Source organism: Dendropsophus ebraccatus, chromosome 1 (assembly GCF_027789765.1).
Source record: "Dendropsophus ebraccatus isolate aDenEbr1 chromosome 1, aDenEbr1.pat, whole genome shotgun sequence".
Lineage (NCBI taxonomy): Eukaryota > Metazoa > Chordata > Amphibia > Anura > Hylidae > Dendropsophus > Dendropsophus ebraccatus.
In genome coordinates, this window is record NC_091454.1 from 38,283,835 (window position 1) to 38,297,810 (window position 13,976).

General features: G+C 38.3%; 1 protein-coding gene across 1 annotated transcript in view; it reads left to right on the forward strand.

The window, feature by feature from the left end:
- The first annotated feature begins 457 nt into the window (after positions 1-457).
- The window catches only part of GABRA1 (gamma-aminobutyric acid type A receptor subunit alpha1), a 118,535-nt gene continuing 105,016 nt past the window's right edge, over positions 458-13,976 (forward strand). The window contains exon 1 of the mRNA XM_069954103.1: positions 458-525. Within this exon, the coding sequence (XP_069810204.1) occupies positions 512-525 (14 nt within the window). The 5' untranslated portion in view covers positions 458-511. The remainder of the gene's footprint in view (positions 526-13,976) is intronic.

Genomic DNA, 13,976 nt, shown 5'->3' on the forward strand with positions numbered 1-13,976 from the left:
TGGTTTTATTCTAGGGATATAGTATATCATGTATAAATGGGGTCATGTGTCAGAGCATGAAACTCACATGTAACAGATGGGGTATTAAAATAATGAGATTAAAGAGCAGCAGCGGAGTGGAGATCAAGTGAGTTTGACACGAGAGAGCTGCTCTTCCTATATATTCAGCTGGCAAGTATGAATGGACTCCTAAAAACCGCATCGAGGTGAAGTTTTATCCTGATACATAAGTGACTCACTCCATCAACATTTGTAAGGGGGAATAAAGCTGACCTGCAATGATATGTATATCTCCCAGTCTGTTTTTTCAGATGAGTACGTTATGTGTTCATTCTATTTGCTATGTTACTATTGGCAAGTGTTCAAAAAATGTTCAAAGTAGAAACGAAACTTTTTTTATGCTCCCCCCATTGACTGTGATGATGTTCATTTACAGACCCAGCCATCCATTATGATAAGAAAATACAGCTTCATTGATTGTCTTTGGGCCTTGGCAGTTCTTGTAAATACAATGACAGGAATAAGGTAAGTAGACCTCTCTGGCATGGTGGCGGATGAAGCAACTTTCCTATTGCATGTGCCCAAAACATGAAGTCAAGTCTAATGTTTTTATATTAATATATTCTACATAATTATATATATATATATATATATATATATATATATATATATATATATATTTTTTTTTTTTTTTTTTTTTTTTTTTTTCCAGCATTGCCTGGATAGGTTATTGCACTAAGGACAGGCATATCAAGTAAAAAAAAAACAAATAAATGAATAGATAAATAGATAGATAGAAGTTTTACAAATATTCTCATGGGCCTTTCCATTAGACTTCTGCTGCCTATTTGTCTTTATCAGGTTAACTATTAGTGGTGGTGAAGGGGCCTGGATAGAACCAATGGTAATAAGGTGTCAGGAAGAGAAAGGAAGGTGATGAGTTTGGATTTAATTTGTTCTTTGCTTGAGGCAAGTACTAGTGAACCGTATCACTGCTACAGGCCTACAGCATATTTTATTTAACACATGTTTGTCTTTCAAGAAAGCAAGACAGGGTCAGTGGGAGGAGGACAAGTTCATCTATCTAGGAATAGGCTGCACTGGACATTGAAGAAATTGTTCTGCTAGTTTTTAACTACCCTCCCCCCCCCCTCCCTTTGCCCCTTATTCTATATTGTTATTTGACCCCATAGCTGTTTTTAAATTTGCTGTTTATAAATAGTCATGACTTTTATTATTGGGATTGTTGTCTTTTTTATAATATTGTTGATCTTTTTATGCTATAGAATATAGCCGATTATCTGTCTAATATCTAATAAGGCTCATGATCTTAGAAACATGTTTTTTTAACAGCTCTAGTAAACCATTGATGCTTGAGTCCTATAGAAAGTAAAACACGTGCCACTATGATAATGACCTGTAGATGGAGTCAGTGCACAGTGTTTTAGTATATGGTGAGGGTGAGGTATACAGTTTATCCTGATTTTCATAAAACAGTGAATAGTAGAGAAAACACATATGAAGTTGAAAAATACACAGTGACAATCCAAACGTCATCCAATTTACATTACTGTAATAGAATGGAAGAGCGTGATTGGAATATAACCGGTGCTGAGACTTGGATAGAGTCCTATACAGGGATTCTGTGTGCTAATCCATATGTTGGGTAATGGATACTTGTCATTTGTTGTCCTCATTTGCTGGATTTATTCATTGTTGTTGTCATATAGAAACAATGTATTATAATGTGAGAAGTTGAATCTCTTCATTGCTTTAACAATTTCGGAAACAAGAATAAGAACTGTGTTACAATTCCGTTTGTCTCGAGATAAATTCATTGCTGTTTGATCAGGGAATACAGTTTACATTCCCACGCCAAGAACCATATTAGGGTTCTAATTATTGCTTATCACAAATTTTCAGCTCGTGTTGGTTCTCATCCATCATTTTCTATCTTCGAGTTGTTTCCCTACCCATGCTGGTCGCCTTGCCTATTCATTCACATCACAGCCCACTAAGGTGTTCTTAGAGCTGACATTCACCTTAATCTTGATGCCCTTCTGGTCTCCTTGAGAATTGTGTCACATCAGTTTGTAGCCAGACAAGAAGTGTATATAAAGTGCTTCTTCTAAACAATAAACATCATCTAAATATAAAAAAAAAAAAAAAAAAACGGAATAATCCAGTAAGCTGTTCACAAATACCTTGGCATATAGTAAGTGGTAAAAGACTGCAATACAGTACAATGTAATACGATCATAAATATTCACTGAAGCCCAAAAGCAAACAATTATATTTACAATGAGCTAACAGTGAATTGCTTGTATACACCATACAAGCATTTAAAACGTTATGCCTTATGTTGCACATACAATTTTTGCTATAAAGATTTACTATGAGATGTAGGGTTATGGTTTACTGTTTTGTACACAAAAATACAAAATAAGTAAATGTGCATATACTTGCATCTTCTATATCAACTACTGAACTTGTTGGATTAAGAATAACTTCCTATACAGTTGCCACAACCAGATTTTTCCCATAAAGGCTATTATTGTCTATTGTGACGCATAGGAGCAATGGATAACACCTGAGAACAGTGAGACCACATATAATGACCTGCTCTGGGAATGTACTTACATATCATCACTGTTCTTGGCACATCTCCACCTGATCACAGTATATACTATACTATGTTCCATACTGCATTCTGTTACATTATAACAATTTTAATCTAAGCATTTGATAAAAATTCATTATTGGTAGGAATCGGCTTTGCCGATGGTAGTAAAATAATTGGATGTTAATATGGATGATCTTATCTGAGTATTGATCCTGATTGCCGGCTGGAGGGTCTAGGTCCGATAAACACCATTGAGTAATTTTATTTTCAATAGAAATGTAATCAATCTCATTTAGAGGAAATGTACATGAATAATACAGACTTAAATTGAGCAAGAAATCCTAAAAAAAAAAGGATTTGATTTTTTGTCTTTATTGAACTTTTCTTATATTTGGTTATTAAAGTTTTATACTGTTTGTGATGAAAAGTTTAATTGGTTTGTTGGTTTTTGTATCGGTATTCAGACAATTTGTCATTAAACTTGAACTGTTTGATTGGTTGGTTGATTGGTTGGTTGGTTGATTGGCTGACTGAAGAAAATAGCTGATTGGCTGATTATAGAACCTGTCTGATTGGTGTGTTTTATCCCTTATTGTACATGATCAGAAGCATTATCCATATTTTACACTCAGTGAGTCAGTTCACTTGCTCGTTCTTTTCTTTTTTCTGCTTCAGATGCTTACACATGAAATCTCTTGATACCTTGCTATTGTTATTCAAAACCATATTGAACTCTTTGTGTAAACTCATGTTGGTTGCACATGACTCAGTCTTCAGGTTTCCCTTAGGTATGATTTTTGATGTGCCAAATTTCATAGACTTGGAATGCAAACTACTGTAAACTAATGATGTAATACTGTCTCGAACTCCTCATGTAGACTTTCTTTATTATTGTCTCGAAAACTTTTTCCCCATCTCTACTTGATTAATGCTGTGCTGCTCATGCGTAATAAGTGATATCATTATGAAAAGAGTTTGTCAGAAATTACACAGGGTGGGATTTGGACACCAAGATCTTAACAATAAAGGATTAAACCAAATAAGCGCGCTTGGCTCTTGGTTTTGCTGAATCATCTAGTTGATAAATTTGTATTTTACCCTCATTTTAATTTTATAGAAACACTGGTCAATCATTGTAACACTGGTCATCATTAATGATAAATGGTCTAAGATGGTTTGTGATCCTTCCATTCACTCATCTCCTTTAAAGGGGTTGTCCGGCGATAAAAAATTATTCACAGAATAACACACATTACAAAGTTATACAACTTTGTAATGTATGTTATGTCTGTGAATGGCCCCCTTCCCCGTGTTTCCCCCCACCCACGCTAGACCCGGAAGTGTGGTGCATTATACTCACCGCATATCGTGTCGTCCACGGTCTCCGATCGTCAGCAGTGACGTCTTCTTCGGGAGCTTGGCGGATCTTCCCGAGTGCCGGCCGCCCTCTGCAGCGTCATCCGAAGCTCAGCCGCGATTGGCTGAGCATAACTGTGCTCAGCCAATCGCGGCTGAGCGGCTGATGACGCGGCCACGTCATCAGCTGCTCAGCCGCGATTGGCTGAGCACAGTTATGCTCAGCCAATCGCGGCTGAGCTTCGGATGACGCTGCAGAGGGCGGCCGGCACTCGGGAAGATCCGCCAAGCTCCCGAAGAAGACGTCACTGCTGAGGATCGGAGACCGTGGTCGGCACGCGACAGGTAATGTATAGCGCACCACACTTCCGGGTACACGGGTGGGGGTGGTGGGACACGGGGAAGGGGGCCATTCACAGACATAACATACATTACAAAGTTGTATAACTTTGTAATGTGTGTTATTCTGTGAATAATTTTTTATCGCCGGACAACCCCTTTAAGACAAAGTCAACTTTAGTTTCTTAGACTGTACTTTAGAAACATAGAACATTGTCGGCAGAAAAAGACCACCTGGTCCATCTAGTCTGCTCTTTTAGTATTTCCTTTCTTATTATCTTACAATAGACATATGTTTATCATGAATGAATTCAGTTATTGTGGATTTACCTACCACATCTGCTGGAAGTTTGTTCTTTTTGCTTCTTAACTTTTCCCCAACTAACTTCAGATTGTGTCCACTTGTTCTTGAGTTCAGTTTTTCATTAAAAACACTTTCCTCTTGAAACGTATTTAGTTATTTAACATATTTACAGGTTTTGATCATGTTGCCCCTTTTCCTTGTTCTTCAGACTATACAGATTCTTTTCCTTAAGTCTTTCCTCACACTCTCCACCACACCCTCCACCATTTTTGTAGCCCATCTTGGGACCTGTTCTATATAAACAGTATCTCACTAGAGCTCCATACAGTGGCATCACAATATCCCTCTTCCTGCTGGTTCCTACTTCCTACTTTCTTTTTCCAGTATCAGCATTCTGGAATGTGTAACAGCCCTTTATTTTATTTTATAGTATATGGTTTCTATTAAATACAATATATATGTATCATACAAAAAGATGTTGAAGGTCTTACAGTTTGTTTCTCTGGCCCTGGAAATCGGTGTACAGTGTATTATAGCCATAGATCGACCATAATCGCAGTAACATGGTCACCTTGACATGCAGTACTGTTAAATAAAGATCTGGGATGGAATTATACAAGGTATTGATACCATTTAACTGTTGACTAAAATAGATTTTACAAACTATTTCATACATATGGTCCCTTTTGCATATAGATTCCTTCTTTTTCTAGAATACTGTAATTGCTATCTGTAAGTCTTTCTGTCAGTAGTGGTATACCACCATAACATCCCTACCAGTTAACACTGTTACATAAAGGTAATCTTTATTTTGTGGATCACAGAGTACAATAAAAGCTCAGAGATTAGTGCGTGACAAGACATTTATTATCCACAAGTCAGCTGTGTTGGTAAGACTGATCACCACTATGGCAGCAGGCCTATCAGCTGCTATTTGGTGCTTCACTAGAGATGACCCCTTTCCACCTCTGTTAAAGTTGAAGTTGAAGGGCAGTCATATGCTACAAAAATCATTAGGGCAAAGAAGGGCAGAGACAAGGGAATATAGCTATATATGGAAACACAAAAGGGTATTGCTCTAAATCCTAAACTGGTTCAAAGGTTGTAATGTGTTTGGCTATGAGGAAAAAGGAAGGCTCTTACAATTACACTCATAGCTGGCCCTTTTACATTGGTAGATAAGGCTCCTGAAAATGAGTGCCAGTCTTGTTGATTTTTGCTCATTTAATGAACCATCAAACAGCTCAGTCAATTATAGGCTGGGCCACATGAACAATTGCTGAATCATTTGTGCGGCCCTTTACTTTTATCACAGTTTTATTCACTATTTATACTGCTAATAAAAACTCCACTAACAAAGTTGATTTAAATGACTGCACAAAAAGTCCAACCAGGCGACGTAGTAGAATTTTCTCATTCATCAACTGATTGTTCGACTGATAATTGACCAGTGTAAAAGAGCCTTTAGTCTGAAATCTCTCCGCCCAACACCACTGATCTTATAAATTACAAACTCCCCACAGACAAATATCACCTCCTAGGCTCTCTTCATGTCATATGGTCTTTCTGAGCTATACAGCATCTGTCTGCTGTTTGGTTAAGTGAGGTGTCCTACCCTCGGCTTTGGTAATTTTCACAACAGCTAAAAGCTGGGGGAAGGAGTCCAGGACTCCAATTTCAATTTTAATTGTTGTATGTAAACAGGATGGCTTAAAAGCTGGTACACTAATTCTGGTACACTGAACCTTTTCAGCGGAATTCTTTGACATATAACTTTGGTATATAACGATGCCAGATGCCATAAAGTGACATCTAGATATTAGCTAAGTGAATCTGGTTAATCAAGATTTGCTGCGAATCGTGCTGCGAAGCAAATTCACCCCTATTCATTAAGGAAATTCTCAAAAAATTAAATGGCGGCCGCATGTGCTGTCTAGAGCATCACTGGGAAGGAGAAAGGGATTGACCATAATTCCTAGCGCCGTCCAATCACCTTCTTTAAAAGGCGGTTCATTAACGGAGGTGGCCAGTCGGTTGTGTGTGGAGGAGAGAGCAGGATGACAACAGGCAGTTAGAGCAGATCATGGAGAGACTAACAGAGTGATAAAGGGACTTTCCAATTTTTGATACTTTTACAACAACATGTATTAATTTGCGTTCTGTAATAGTCCCAGTATTGTATCTACTATAGTTTTGACTGTTTTAATGAAAATTTGTATTTGCAAATCTTAACGAGTTTGACCAAAGATTCGTGAAGCTCACGAAATGACATTCTGCCTGCTTCGCTCATCTCTAGTGGCATCCATGATAAAGACTGATTCAGACATTTAAGGGAGCTGGGATAATCTTAGGAGTCCCTGCTCTAGTACATTCTTATAGGCATACACTTTGGGGGTGATTTATGAAGACTGGTGTACAAGTACGCTGGTCTTATATTAGGCACATGCCCGAACCTGGAGGGAGGAGGCAGGCGTACGCCATGGAGAAGGGGCAAATCTGTTTCTTCTCCCTGGCGTACACCTTGGGCGGACATTTCATAAATGTCCACCTTTATGCTTTGCACTCAGTTACCATTTGGTGTAGTTAGTGCAAGTAACAATGCTTTCAGCAGTGCCAACTACCTTTGATTGTAGCTAGGCATAGAGTATGGTCCCTAGTGATCAGAGTTGAACAGAAGTCTCCTGTCAGCAATTTAACTAAAAAAAAAAAATTGCATTTGGACTCATTTTAATTTGGAGGAAAATTTGGAGCAGAACCAGTTTGACACACATTGATTTGTTTATCTCTTACCAATATATACCATCTGGACACAAGTCAAAATGACTCTGTTTTTGACTCTGTTATCTAATGAGGGTCCATTTTCTCATGGTAAGGCTACGTTCACACGTAGCAAAACTAGCGGAATTCTGCGGTGGAATTGTCCGCTGCGGAATGCCGTTAGCCTCCCTCTCATAATGGGAGTCTATGGGAGGCGCGTGCTGCTGCTCTTCCCACGCTGAAGAATGAACATGTTCATTCTTTAGCGTAGAGAGACACTTTGAGAACAGCAGCGCATTCCTCCCATAGACTCCCATTATGAGAGGGAGGCTAACTGCATTCCGCTGCGGAATTCCGCTAGTTTTGCTACGTGTGAACGGGGCCTAATACACCGACAATGCAAATTTACACAATGCTTATAATATTTTGTGAATAAATATATAAAAATAAATTTGTCTTCTGGATGAAACAAAAACATAAAAAATAAAAAAATTCTCATCCGTAATTCTACCTCTGCTCCAGCGTGGCAGACAATCTGCTGTCCCTTGCTTGGCCTTCTTCATAAGTACATTATCCGGTACCTGTCATCCGGCTAATCAGCTGATTAGCACTGCCACAGCATTGGAAGTAATGTATAGGAATCGTAAGCCTCAGCTTTTTACATTGCTTACAGTAGTGGCACTGGGTAACTATAGATTAGCTTGTACAGTATTAACATAACAAACGGACAAACAGAGAAGGGGCCCATCAACACTCACCTTCCCTACCAACCCTTCCCAGCAAAAACCTAACCCAAGCACAAAAAAAAACTTCTCTGTCATTGCTACAAACAGAGCTGAGAGCCCTGTCAATACCCACCTCCGTTACCAACCCTTTCCATATTCATGGGGTGAAATTAGAAAAAAAAATGCTCTTTTTTATTACTTGGGGGTGGGGGTGGGGGGGTTCTTGTGTCTATGTAGCATACTTTATGGTAAAATAACATGATATCTGTATTCTATACATTAGTCTGAATACAACTATATGCTTGTTTACATAGCTCTTTTAATGTTTTACTATTGTTTTACAGTAAAACTTAATTATGAATAAAATTTCTACTACTACTATGTATTATGACTCTTACAGCAGTTTTATTTTTTCGCCTATGGGGCTGTATAGAATGTCATTTTTTGTGCCATGATCTCAGGTTTTTATTGGTATCAAATTTGTGTAGATGGAGCATATGTTTATTAGAGATGAGCGAACCTGCCGAGGTTCGGGTTCGTATGAACCTGAACTCTCTGCGTATGATTCCGGCTGTCTGCCAGCTCCGTGGAGAGGGTGGATACAGCCTGAGGATCGCCTGGAAAACTGTGATACAGCCATAGCCATAACATTTTAATATATCTGACACTGACAACTACTTTTTTTTTTAAATAATGGGGTGATTTAAACTTTTATTGGAGGAGGGGCTATTACAAGCAATCATAAGATTTTTAACATTAGTCAATGTCATTGTTATCTGTTATCTTCCCATAGAGTCTGACAGAGTCTATGGGACAGAGTCAGACTCTATCAGAAAATCGGGGATCTGACTGCACAGAGATAAGTAGTATACCCCCAGCAGTCATAGAAATTGATAGGGATAGGTGCAGCTCCTGTCACTCATGCTTAAACAGAGTGATTGCGGCATTTAGGATTTAATGATGGAAGGAGCATGATCGCTGTGATCCGTTATTAATCTTGAGGAACCAGTTGCTGATAACAGCCGATCCTTACACTCTATGAAGCAAGCTCAGCTCCTGATCTCAGTTCATAGAGCCCCCTGGACCTTATAGCATACCAATACCGCATAGGTCGTTTGGGAACTATCATCTAGGGTTTAACTTTATTCTAATAACTTTGTATAGCAACAGTGTGCTCAGGGAACTTTCTACAGTCAGAACTAGAGATGAGCGAACCTCGAGCATGCTTGAGTCAATCCGAACCCGAACTTTCGGCATTTGATTAGCGGTGGATGCTGAACTTGGATAAAGCCCTAAGGCTATGTGGAAAACATGGATATAGTCATTGGCTGTATCCATGTTTTCCAGACAACCTTAGAGCTTTATCCAAGTTCAGCAGCCCCAGCTAATCAAATGCAGAACGTTCGGGTTCGGATGGAATCGAACCCGAACCTGGTTAAACTAACCTAAGTTAAACTTTTGAAGATAAAATAGTAGTTTATTCATTCAGACCTGTCAGCAGGAAAACATGGGTAGGGATAGTTTGATATCAAGATTGTTGGCATACCATTTTTTTCTTTCATAGTCCTTTAGAGCATTGAGATATAGAGGGCTAGAAAAAGAACATGGACTGGACTTGCCTAGGCTTTTGCCTTGCTAGGAATCTACTCATGTTTTTTTAAACCTTATTATTATATTTATACACTCCTTATATCTCAGTTCTGGAAGACTACAGTGTTTTTTGTTATTTACTATTTTGGTGCCCAATTATTATTACATTTGGGCCTCTACTCATGCATTACCATGTCCAGATGCTTTTTTTTTGTAACTTTTTGTCGAAAACAGTGAGAGGTTAGATCAGATGTTAGGGGGAAAGATCAGAAGCAACCATTACTTTACTGAAAGAGTAGTAGATGCTGGGAACAAGCAGATGTGACTAGTAAATCTAGAATAACAGAATTTAAACATGCCTGGGATAAACATATATCTATTTTAACCCCTTAGTGATCAGCCTATTTTGGGCCTTAATGACCGAGCCATTTTTATACTTTTTCATTGCTGCCTTCCAAGAGTCATACCGTTGTTTTATTTTTGCCCACATAACCATATAAGGCCTGTTTGTTTTTTGTTTGTTTTTTTTTGCTGGACAACTTTTACTTTTTATTGCTGCCATTTTTAGGTCCATGAAACTTTTTTATTTATTTTTTTATATTAAACTTGCACTAGTCAGCATGTGGTAAAAATATCATAATAAATGTATTCTCTTGGTCACTATGATCACAGCGATACCAAATTTGCATAGTTTTTTTTTAACTATTACCACTTTGGCATAGTAGAAACTATTTTCATGAATGGGGAAAAAAAAAACGTTGCCAAATTGCAAGATCCATAGTGTTTGTATATATCTTGTGGCATAGCTGTTTGTGATATGATGTTTTGTGGGAAGATGAATAGTTTTTATCAATTTTACCAATTTTATAATCTCCTTTATGTTTTTCTGAGGCAGGCTGCAAAAAGCAACTCTGGCACTGTTTTTTAAAAATATTTTTTGCAGCATTACCCTGCGGTATAAATAATAGTAGCATTCTATAGCTTGGGTCATTAGGTGGCCATGGCAATACCATTTATAGTTTTTTATGTTTTATGTAACAATTTATTTTGTATGGAGGATAAACTGTCCTTTTCTTTATGGAGGGGAGGGGTTTGACAGCGGCACTTAATGGGTTAAACTACCCAGAGGAGAGGGTAGTTACAGTGGAAGTCCAGCTGTCCTACTGATAGATGATCCTTGTGATGCGAATATAGGAGCGCAGCATTTACTTATTCCAATAGGTCAGTAAAAAGGTGTATGTATAGGAATAAGGCCCAAGTCTTAGGTCAGTAAAAAGGTGTATTAGCGGTCACTAAGGGTATGTTCACACTGAGTAAATCAGGCGGAATCCCACCTGTCTCAGTGTGCCATAGCCTGTCTATCGGAGAGCGCGCTCTCCTCTGCTACCGAGGCTCTCCGTTCGAAGAAGTGACATGTCCACCACGGAAGTCCACCTGATTTACTCAGTGTGAACATACTCTAACGAGCTACGATAATAACACAGGACATACTAGTGGTCTTTTTCTGTTGACAATCGACTATGTTTCTATGTTTAAAAACTGTGACAGAAGTGAGCATTTATCATATTAGTAAGTCTGTCTGCCAAATATAGCATGTAAAGTATGGCCAAGATTTAACAAAAGTTAAAGTTAAACTGCCCCCCCACGCAGCTCTTCGCTCGCCCCCGCCCCCCACACTTATCTACTTGCTTTGGTGCGTGTAATAGCATCGGCAGGGAGCGGGGAATAAAGAGAAGTCGAGCGCTGCCGGAGATCGCCCCGTGTAATAGGGGCTTTTGTCCTTGGTTCATTTGTAAGTGTTGCAATCTGCTGTTGTGATACTTTAGGCTATGTTTCTACTTGAAGAACATGGCAGGGAAAGGTGGCCATCTTGTAATATTCACGCACGTGAATAACGATCATAAACATTATTTGAGGCTGTTAATATTACTAGACAGCTGCCTTTCCCCGCTATGTGGGAACTTAGCCTAGACCTGCATTTTCCTCCCTCCTGACCTACATTAATCTATCATGTTGCATAAACTCTGCCTGCCCTGACCTCAGATTTGTACAGTTACACTCCTGTGAATCGATTTAGGTTTCACAATTTGTGAAAAGTCCATACACCCATGGGGGATTTTTTTAAATGAAAGTTGCAAAAATCCCATGGGTTCGGTGCCCCAGTTTATCTTTAAGCCGCATAAAATAATGTTATAGTAGGTTCCTACTTCTATCCAGGCCTGACCCTGACACGTGTACAATAATATGTGCAGCGGACTAAAACAAAAACTGTTCCAAATATACATATACGTGTCTATAGAGCGGTGTTTCGTAAAACTAATCTAACCCTGTTTCCTTTGTAGCTCGATTTGGAAAATTATTGTAGGTCATCCCTGATAATATTAGCATAAGAATGTCACCATATTCCAGGAATGGTCCTGCCTCTGGGTCACCTTGTGTTGTTATAAAAACCTGTGTGACCCAATGACATCATGAGCCAGTTATTTCAAAGCCTTATTATGCAGACATTAATTGTCTGAGCTTCACTGCTCTGTTATACAGTAAGCTTTGGCACTGGTTTACCTGCCTGGTTCAACTCCAGTTATTAATTCTTTTCTTGGATTGTTTCTTTTGTGGATTTGTATTGTCTTTTGTTAAGATCTCTTAATTGAAGCTATTGAATTTGTTCTAGTTCAAGCATTTATATGCAATGCTGGTTTCATTTTTGCTAGTTTTACCTTTAACCCCTTGCCTCCGCAGCCTGTTTTGGCCTTAATGCCTAGGGCCTATTTTTCAAATCTGACCTGCCTCTCTTTATGTAGTGATAACTATGCGATGCTTTTAACTATGGCGGTTATTCTGAGATAGTTTTTTTTGTGAAATATTCCTCTTTATGTTTTTGGTATACTTTGGTTGATACACTCAATAGTTTTTTGTAAAAAACACAACATTTGTGCAAAAATATACATTTCTTTATATTGAAAATTCTCTTTTCCTTAGAAAGATAGTCATGCCACATGAACTAAATATTAATGCAACATCTACAACATGTCTACTTTATGGGTACATCATTTGATGAACGTCCTTTTACTTTTTAGGATGTTAGAGGACTTCGAAATTCTGCAGCGATTTTTTTCAAATTTTCATGAAAATTTCAGTTCTGATTTTATTAGGGACCAGTCCAGTTCTGAAGTGGATTTGTGGGGCCTGTATGTTAGTTACCCCCAGTAGTGGATTATAATAGGGGCGTTTTGGGCGGCAGCCCGGGGCCCTGAGCTCCTGGGGGGCCCATGAACACCCAAAAAGACTTATACTTTCAATGGTGTACTGTTTCCTGGCTACACTTGTCACAGAGGCCTTACGGTGCCAAAATATTTGTGTAAGACAAGTTGACGTTTCTATTGGTACTATTCTGGGGGACATGTGACACCCTGATAATTTTTTATAATTTTTTTTAATGAGTTGGTACGAACAAAAAACACAATTTAGCAGCAGTTTTTCAACATTTTTTTGTACAGTGTTTACTATATGTCACATCTGACATGTTATTGTTATTTGTCAGGTCGGTATGATTACAGTGATATCCATTTTATATAGCTTTTGTTATAGTATTTATACTATAAAAACAGTTTGTGTCTTGCATATTGTAAGGGCAGCAATATTTTTATTTTTTCGCCAATAGAGTTATGTGAGCGATTTTTTTGTGTGGCATAAGCTGACGTTTTTAGTGGTAGACATTTTGGGTACATGTGACGTTTTGATAGCTTTTTTCTATATTTTTTAGGGGTCTGGATTAACAAAAAAATTGGCATTTTGGTTTGTTTTTTATTTATTTTTGAATGGCGTTAATCTGGCGGCATAATTAATGTAAAGGGTTAATAGACGGGGTCATTATGGACGTGGCGATACCAAATATGTGTATCTTATTTATAAAGGATCATTTATAAAGGGGGATGGGGAATGTGTATATTTATTTTAATTTATTTATGTAAATTATTTATTTAATTTATTTGTTTTAATTAATTATTTATTTATGTATGTATTTGTGTGTGTGCGTTTTTTACTGTTGCAAGAACATATATAATGCATTACAGCACATAAGCTGTGCTGTAATGCATTATAGAGTGAATGAGTGTCAGTGTCACACACTGACACTCATTCAAACGATCAGGTCCTTGCAGCTGATTCAAACGATCAGTGCAGGGACCTGATAGTTCGGGACGGGGGACAAGTGGAGGGAGAGGGACCGGACCGGAGCACAGAGGTGAGGACGAACATGGGGGGGGGGAGAGAGAGAGCACAA